Below are 9,400 nucleotides of genomic sequence, written 5' to 3'. Positions count from 1 at the left end.
TAAGAAAATCTAAGACCTTCAAAATGCATTAATCCCCAGTGAACTGAATCTTTCTAAAATATTCATTCTTAGTGTTTTGGCAAAGTAGCCCCATGTCACTAGTTTAATTGGTGGCAGGTTATTTTCCAGTTGTCAAATAATCTTTTCCTATTTAAGAGTCAGAAATAAAAACGTTCACTCATAAAGGAACTGAATAATTTGGATCACAAACAACATAAGTATTTATTTGAAAAACATTTTCCATTTAAGTAAAATAGCAAATCAGCTATAGTAGCTTCTTACTACTAATTCTAATTTGCACTCACAGTCACTTTTTATTCATCAACTTCAGAGATACTGCTACAGAAAACTATTTCACAAAATATTTAGAAAAAAATATACAGTCTCTCTGATAGAAAGTTAATTAAAATAACAAAGCCAGGCAATATAAAGGTAAGGTATAAAACAAGCTCACATTTATAAACACAAATAAATAAATATATACAAAAGAGTCTACGCCAACACTGAACAAATAAAAGCTTTAAAATGCAAGTCATGGTGACAGCAATGGAAAACATCTCAGGATCCTAGACTGACTCTCACATAATATAGTTAAAAAAGAAAGGAAAAAGAAGAAAATAAAAACAACAACAAATACCCCAGAGAGTCTAAATTGATATCTTATTCTCAAAGTTAAGCTAAACTAAATTTTGACTCCACAGCTAAATTCCTGTAGTTATGTTCTAAAGGGGGTAGATGAAGGTAAGAACTACCTGCTTAGAAGTGAGGGTTGAATTTGACTCAGTCTTTGAAGTTCACTTGAAAATGTTTCTATTCATGTTTTTCCCCACTTTTTTCCCCCTTACCTGATTACTGGAAATTTCTAAAGTGGAGCTGATATTGTTTTCAAATTTGAAAAAAAAAAAGTTTTCCCAGATCTAGATGAATACGAGTAGAAATCAAAGCTATTTTTAAAGCTATCTCTTAATTACTTTTAACTACATAAGCACTTTGGGAAGAAGTCTCACAGTTGAAAGCTAATTAAATTCTATCATATCGAAGGCTTGGGGGAAAGTATACAAAGATTCAGTGACTATTTAAGGTTAACTTTCATCTAGACGTAACCTCTGCCAAAATAAGCAGCCTGTTAATACATATGCCTACAGAAAAGGATGTGGCTCTACTGTAGCGAATCTTAGTGACCTTAGATTTACTATCCTTTCCTACTATCTACATCCCTCCCCTGCGAAGGCCAAGCTGGGCAATACTCCTGTCTCCCAGAAGAGTGTTCCCGGATGCTGCAAATGGGATGGTATAAAAACTCATTGGTACATTATCATCCATTTAAGTCTGGCCAAAAGCTTCATGATTGAAGATCAGCATAAGGTGAGAGGCCCCTTGGTTGCTGCATAGCCTGAAAGCTCTCCTGTCTCAGACTGACAGCTACCTGCTTCCTGCACAGAGGGAAAGGTCCCAGGTGCTCAGTCTGGCTTCTGCCTTTAAGCAGTTTGGCTCTAACAGAATGTCTCATCTTCTCATCACTTAGGCTGCTACCTCCCAGAACCTGAAACATCTCAGATAACCCAGAGCAAATGTAAAGGTACAGCATGTACTGAGACTGATTTCTAAGAAATGGGATATGAGCCCATCATTTAAGAACAATTAAAATGTGGTGTCCTACACATTCACTAGCAAGCATATTACTCAGGATAGTTTGAAAGTTAGGTTAAGCTGCTTAATATTATGCGTGGCTTACATGCAGAAACCTAATCCATATGTAACACCCCATCTATCTTGCCAGACCTCCTCTGGCTCTTATAATCAGAGGAATTATGTACAAATAGTTTGCAGGCTGGCAAGTGTAGACCCACATGTTTATAAATTATTTTGATTATGATAAGTCCTGCACCTAAGTCTCAGTTTATATTCTTTGGAACAAAACTCTTGAAAGAGGAAGTAAGAGGCTTTTCACTTGTGCAAATGGAAATGTCTTAAAAAGTCTCTGGAGCAAAGACAAGACCATAGAGTCTCAAAGGTTGTTTTTCCCAAAAGGGAGAAACTACTGTACACAGCATGCCTGATGGAAATCCCCATTCCTCCCATGAGCCCGCGGCTCAATATACAGCAGAGGAGCAAAAGCAGAGGTGTAAGAGGTCCATTCTTCAGCTACTGGGAGATCTACTCTAATGGAACATCAACACTAAACTTGATTCAAATGTGTAGGATTAAATCATAATTAATGATGATGCTTAAACCTTGTGTCTTGAATAGGATAAGTCAAATAACATGGCCTCATATTAACTAGGTCAAAATTTTGGGAATTCTTTCTTTCTTAAGCATGTTGTGGTCTTCAAGGTTAAACATTTGAGATAAGAAAAAATTCCTTTCTGAACTTTGAGTCAGACATTAAATATTCTTTTGTATCTGTGGTTGAAATTTCATTAAAAAAAGAGGAAATGCTACTGCACTCATAGAAACTAGCACTGAGCTGGGACTTGTGGGCATCCAAAATAGGTATAAATATTCATATGCTTTTGATTGCTGGGAAAGATGATGGAGCAAATGGCCATCTTCCAATCTAATTATCAGCGGGGGTGTGAATGAGCTCAAAACTATGGCTCGTCCCTAGCTCCGCCTGTCCCTTGCTCTCTAATTTTAATATTCCTCCACTCGGCCCAAGTTTTGATTGATGAATTCGATTATATATTTAAAAACTTCTATCCCTTGTAGCTACTGAGTCATGCTGCTCTCAGCACTGAACTTTAGTGATGGTGGAAACTCCCCCAGGGAAGAAATACACTGAAAAGACAGGTTTTGAACTTCACAAAAGCCTTCTTCACAACACACATTCTTCATATATATGCAGTCACCTAGGTAATACCACATTTACATCTGCTAGTCAGAGTTTTCACGGCTTGCACATCTTCACGTTTCTGCAGACTCGTGCCTCTTTCTTATATTAAAGATATTAAAACTTTGTGCTGTGGCTGAAGGTGTCTGATATGAGAATATTTTTATAGAAATTATCTGAATGAGCACTGCAATAACCGTTGACCTTATCAATGACCTGATGGACAGGGATGATTGATGTTTGTTCTCCATCAGCATGGGTCAGTTTTGATGAGGACTTGTCCACGGAAGCATTGTCTGCAAGAAATAATACAAGAAATTAGGCTGCAAGAGGAGCTGGTGACACGCCTAAGGGCCACTGTTCTGGACGCTCTATTTTGCACATTAAAGATCACAAAGGAAATGAAGCTCTGGTTCTTTCTTAGTTTAGGTAACAGGCAGCACCAAAATTTCATGTTTTTCATCTTCAAAGTACATTCCTGCATATGAGTAAATATTAATGTGCCTTCTAGTAGTTTGTGTTGGGATTTGTTTTAAGAAATATTCTTGTGCGTGGTATTGTTTCAAAGAGCAGTGAATAGAATAAGCAGAAAATTGCTGCAAAAATGCATGTGGCAAATGGCTCGAAGTAATAACAGATTATATAACAAATGAATTAAAAGGCGCTGAAATATCTGTAGAAGAACTGATATGATGTCTATATGTTTTCAAAATAATATTGGGAGGGGACAATGGGTAGGTGGCCGTGAGTTGATAGGAACAAGGGGGTTCATTATATTATCCTATTTTTTATATGTTTGACAGTTTTCATAATAAAAGTTTTTTGAAAAATTTTTTGAAAATTTATTTTTTCAAAATAAAACATAATTTAAAGAATTTTAGAAAAGAAAAGTGAATAAAAAAACCACAAAGGCTATTTTTTTTTGTATTTGAATCTTTTTATTGTGGTATGATGGATACAATATAACACTTGCCATTTTAATCATTTTTAGGTATTCAATTCAGCGGTTAATTACACTCAGCATATTGTGCAACCATCACCATTGTTTCTAACACATTTTTACCAAACCAAACAGAAATTCTATCATAATTAAGCAATAATTTCCCATTTGCCCCTGCTGTCTTATCCTTCTAATATCTCTAATCTACGTTATTGCACCACTAATTTGGCTTATGTAACATATAAGCCATATGTAATACAAGTGGATGCGTAAAACAATGGTCCCTCTGTGCTGACATTTCATTCGGCATAATTTTCTCAAGGTTCATTCATGTTCTCCTATGTACCAGAACTTCATTCTTTTTCTGGACGAATAATATCCTATTGTGTGTACATACCATATTTTGTTTATCCGTTAATCTGTTGATGGATACTTGGAATGTCTCCTTTAGCTATTGTAAATAATCGTGTAATAAACTTTCATGTACAAAAAAAAAATGTTGCCCTCATATAGTTTCAAAATACTGTATGGTGATTATTATGTTTTTGAAAATAAGTTGTTGTTTTTTTAAGCTCTTTATTGGAATATAATTGCTTTACACTCTTGTGCCAGCTTTTGAGGTACAGCAAAGTGAATCAGCTGTATTTATACATATATCCCCATATCCCCTCCCTCCCGCTCTCCCTGTCCTGGCCCTCTAAGGCATCACCCATCATCGAGTTGATCTCCCTTTGTTACACAGCAACTTCCCAGTAGCTATCTATTTTACAGTTGGTAGTGTATATATGTCTATGCTACTCTCTCACTTCGTCCCAGCTTCCCCTTCGCCCCCTGACCCCCCAACCCCATGTCCTACGGTCCATTCTCTGCATCTGCATCACAAAGGCTATTTTAAACACATTTTCTCATGGAAAAAAATGGTTGCAATAGAGAATAAAGGCATCTTTTATTAACTACTTCTAAATTATAAAAATCAAAATTATCTTTATCATAAATATTTTAAGTATATGTTTTCAGTAACTATGCTACAGTCTCAGAATGATGGTATTGCTGGCAGCAATAATATCAGAGCAACTGATAGTAATAAAGGACTGCTAAATACATTTCTGTTCTGAATTTCCCAATACCACATATTTAAACATGATTTTCCTAGACCCAAAGCTCTCTAAAACTGGCACAGGTAGTGCCTTGAAACTCAGTTAAGCACTATTATCTACAAATACATATGGCTGTCTTCATCTATCTTGCAACTATCTGCCTTCCTCTCTTTCCCAACACATTCTGGAGAAAAACTCCGTCTTAAAATTAACTACAGAGATTACACATCAATGAAGGAGCAAATATGACCTTCCACAAAGTACTCAGTTCCCTACAGTTATATCCTCTCTATTCACTGTGGAAGAGGTAAAACTCTATCACAAAAAACTGCTTCTAGGAATCATGGCTCAAAAATTGGAATGCTCACTCCAGGTGTTTTATGTTTTGAGTACGTTGACCCAGTATGTGACATAACATTAAAAATCCATCAATAATTGGGAAAAAGCTATCATCGTTTTATCTGTTGTCTTTAGAAATGACTCAAATTGTTCAACTGTGGTCTTGGTGTTGGAGCAGACACTAAATAAAATGAAGGCTAACATAGAAAATGGACTGTCCATCCCACTAAACGAAGCAAGAGAGAACAGAGGTCTATGGGAAGAGTGGGCAGACTGAAGCATGGTGGAATGATTATGTCCCAAGATTGGTGAGAAAAAGGCTCGGGGAGTCATTTTATAAGGGCCCCTTACCATTCAGCTCTCAGCAGGCTGATTGATTCTGTGCTTTCCTTCAGTTCATACATTCACTAGCCATTGGTTTTCTGTTGGGAATTTTTCTGTTTACTTAAATCTCAATGATGAACAATATGTACTTGATGTTTTTAGAAAATCACACATCCTCAAAGAAACTTCAAGGATACAGTCATTCTGCTTCAATGACAACTTTCAGGGGCACATACTTTTTAGAGATTTTGACCAACTCCATTTCAAATATGTGACCCAATTTTCTGGGTCTTCACAGTAAAATTCCGAGCAAGGTTTGTATTTCAATATATATGCTATTCCCAGTCCTCTGGATAGCTATTATATTGTGGATAATATAGATTTTGATTACGGCTGCAAGTCTGAAAACCAGGGGCTAGGGAAATGAACTATTATTTGATCTATGCTGAAATTTCAAGCAGACAAAAGTCCTCAAAAAGCAGGCTTGGAATCGACAATTTCTCTTTTATGACTTCTATGAATGTACCATGACATACCCAGTAATTCATGAGAGGTGAAAAAGTAAAGAATTTCACCCTGTTCTATAACAAACCTCTCACGTACTGCTTTTTGTTGTTGTTTTACCTGATAATGTGACCACTAGCTCCAGAGCATGGTACATTTCCTAGAAGGAGCGGCTTGCAGACACCCCCATGCAGAGAAGAGCCAGCACAGCACGTGACCATTTGAAATTTCAGAAATTCCAGCTCAACGCAGGAATGTCCTTGCGCTAGCTGAGAAGTATTGTAAAGAACAAGCAATTTTGCTGGTGCAGCAAGAGTCTTAGTTTAATCCATGCAAATATTCTCTTATTACCTTGCAAAAAATTCATGCATTCAAAAAAGTAGTAAAAGTTTACCTGAATGATCCACTTTTGTTGAAGGAGTGCTCTTAGAAGACATTATCTACACCATAAACATATGAATCAATTCCAAGAAATAAACCATCTAGATTATCCATGATAATATGTGGTGATGTTTTGTATACCCCGAGTGACCCAAGTACACCAGCAGTCTCGTTGAGAACTGGCTAGGTCACAGAAGACCATTTGTATGTCATTACTGGAAACTAGAATTTATTATACCATGGAAGTGATGTCATACAGCTGACTATATCCTTATACTAGTTGATAAGAACCCATTTAACCCCAAGGATTTTAAAAGAAACAGAAAAACAATGAATTCTTTAAAAAAAAATACACAAGATTTTGAAATACTGAAGTTTTCCTTTGGTCTACCCCCATTTCTGCAATTCCTTTTGTCTTCCAGTTAGTTTTCCCCATGATGCTTAGACTATTTCCAAATATTTTAATACTTCCAAAATGCCCTCTGTTTCAAATGATCTACTTGTTATCTTCTTTCCCCTTAAAAGGGTTCTTCAGGCTATTTCATCTGTGCTAAGAGGAAAACAATTCAATGGGTCTAATTCCTATTCATTTGCAACTGACTTACAATGCATTAAGTATTTGCATTTTAGAAGGGGAGAGAAAATGAGTATCTAATTTTAAGGCTGATTAAGTAAAGTAAAAAATCCACTCATTATAAGTACAGTTGAGCCTTGAACAATGGCAGGGATTAGGGGCGGTCCTAAGCAGTTGAAAATCCGAGTATCATTTACAGTTGACCCTCTGTATCTGAGGTTCCTCTGTATCCATATTCAGCCAGCTGTGGGTCACATACTGCTATATGCAGCATTTACGACTGAAAAAATCTGCGTATAAGTGGACCTGCACACTTCAAACCTGTGTTGTTCAAGAGTCAGCTGTAAAAGATGTTTTGTGCCAGGGAACTAACTACCAATTAGGTAGAATAATCTATCTCAGGCTATAGACCTGTTATCGATTTTCTTACACAGGTGTTTCAAGCAGGAGTGCATAGACCTCTTAATTTTAGGCAAAACTGTCTGTGTGCAGGACTCAAAGGCTGCATCTTACTCTGGAAGAGAGTCCAGAGCTTTTATTAAATTCTCCAAAATGTCCCTAACTCCAAGAAACTTTAAGAACTGCTGTCCTAAGCTGCTGCAAGTTTTCAGATGTTTTTTTTTTTTAACTAACCTTGGAATTAAAAAACTCACCAAACATTCAAACTTTTTTTCCACAGTGCTACCTTGAATCCCAGGCAGTGGGGACCCTAGTGATGCAAGCAGGGACATGTGGAAGGATTCAAATGTATCAGTACATATGGGTCATGTGAAATTCAAGTGTTTGCAATGCGAACATTTACAGACATAGCACACAAATCACTCCCTACTTGCAAAAATGAATCTTTTAGGTGCCATTTGCCTTTACCTACATATATTAGCTAAACAAATACAAAATTTAAAAGTTATTTCCATTATCCTTTTAGAAGCATCTTTAATTAGGAAAGTGCTGGAGGCTCAGTGTTGAGAGCGTTTGCTTGAGGTTTAATTAGTATTTAAAAGTAGCATTTCTGCTATTTTCGATTGAAATTATTAAGATTACACCTTTTCACACCACTTACTGGCTATCAAGGACTTGCGAAATAGTCTTTACAGGCATATATCATTTTATTTCACTTCACTCTGTTGCCCTTCACAGGTACTGAAGTTTTTCTAAATTGAAATTTTGTGGCAACTGTGTGTTGTCAAAAGATGGCGAGGCAACTTTTTTTTTTAGCAATAAAGTATTTTTTTAAATTAAGGTATGTGCATTTTTTGACATAATTGTATCGCACACTTAACAGATTTCAGTGCAGTGTAAACATAACTTCTATATGCACTGGGAAACCAGAAAATTTGTGTGACTCTTTATTGCAATATTCGCTTTATTATGGTGGTCTGAAACCAGATTTGCAGTATGTCCGAGGTCTGCCTGTATTTGCACACTGTCTTCAGGATTGTTCATATATATCAGCAGTCCCCAACATTTCTGGCACCAGGGACCGGTTTCGTGGAAGACAGTTTTTCTACGGGAGTGGTGGATATGGTGTTCAGGCGGTAACGTGAGATATGGTTCAGGCAGTAATGCCAGCAATGCGGAGGGGCAGATGAAGCTTTGCTCACTTGCCCGCCGCTCACCTCCCGCTGTGCGGCCTTGTTCCTAACAGGCCACGGACCAGTACTGGTCTGCGGCTCAGGGGCTGGGGACCCCTGATGTATATACATGCTCAGTGTCAGAAAGTGAGATCATTGTAAATATGATGACGATTCATTAGATGAACAAAGACACAGTGTTTCTCACCATCCTGTATCACTTTCCAAATATGATCCTCCCTATTTCATATTTAATCAGTGATTTAAAGAGCAACTGCCAATAACACTTCCAATGGTTAAGGACTTAAGCATTTTTTTTCTTTTTTAATTGAGGTATAACTGGCATATATCATTATATTAGTTTTAGATGCACAACATTATGATTTTATATTTGTATATATTTCAAAGGACTTAAGCCTTAACTGTAACATACAAGCTGGATGGTGTTTCTGCCTGTTCCCATTCCAAGTTGCCAAGTAACTTTCATGCTATGCTGAAATAATCTGCAACTCAATTTCCGTATTTTTAAAATAAAAACACATAGCTTTTAAAATCAAGATACCATATTTTTTAAGGAAAATTAAGTTTTAAAGCGAATGAAGTTATAAAAAATATTCAGAGTTAATGATGCTCTGGCAATACAGATTCAATTTTAGCTGTAAAATTTTTTAAAAAAACAAAATATTCACAAAGGTGCTGAAGGTCTTCACATAGATTTTGATTTTCATAAATCTAAAACAGGCACCCTAATGGGCACTGTGATCTATGAATGTTCAGGATGTGACAATTCTCACAATGAAAACACGATGGGACGTGTCCCGGAGAACATCTTTACCACGG

At 36.6% G+C, this 9,400-nt stretch overlaps 1 protein-coding gene across 8 annotated transcripts in view; it reads right to left on the bottom strand.

The window, feature by feature from the left end:
- Positions 1–252: 252 nt before the first annotated feature.
- Positions 253–9,400, bottom strand: part of ADGRG6 (adhesion G protein-coupled receptor G6) — a 139,616-nt gene continuing 130,468 nt past the window's right edge. For 7 of the 8 annotated variants that reach the window (XM_057739725.1, XM_057739717.1, XM_057739723.1 and 4 more), the window contains one exon: positions 253–3,126. In XM_057739725.1, the coding sequence (XP_057595708.1) occupies positions 2,948–3,126 (179 nt within the window). In that variant the 3' untranslated portion in view covers positions 253–2,947. Of the gene's footprint in view, positions 3,127–6,428; positions 6,475–9,400 lie in introns of all 8 variants that reach the window. The other variant, XM_057739720.1, reaches the window with a different exon arrangement.

Source organism: Hippopotamus amphibius, chromosome 6 (assembly GCF_030028045.1).
Source record: "Hippopotamus amphibius kiboko isolate mHipAmp2 chromosome 6, mHipAmp2.hap2, whole genome shotgun sequence".
In the NCBI taxonomy this organism is placed as follows: Eukaryota; Metazoa; Chordata; class Mammalia; order Artiodactyla; family Hippopotamidae; genus Hippopotamus; species Hippopotamus amphibius.
This window is presented reverse-complemented; position numbering and strand designations above follow the sequence as displayed.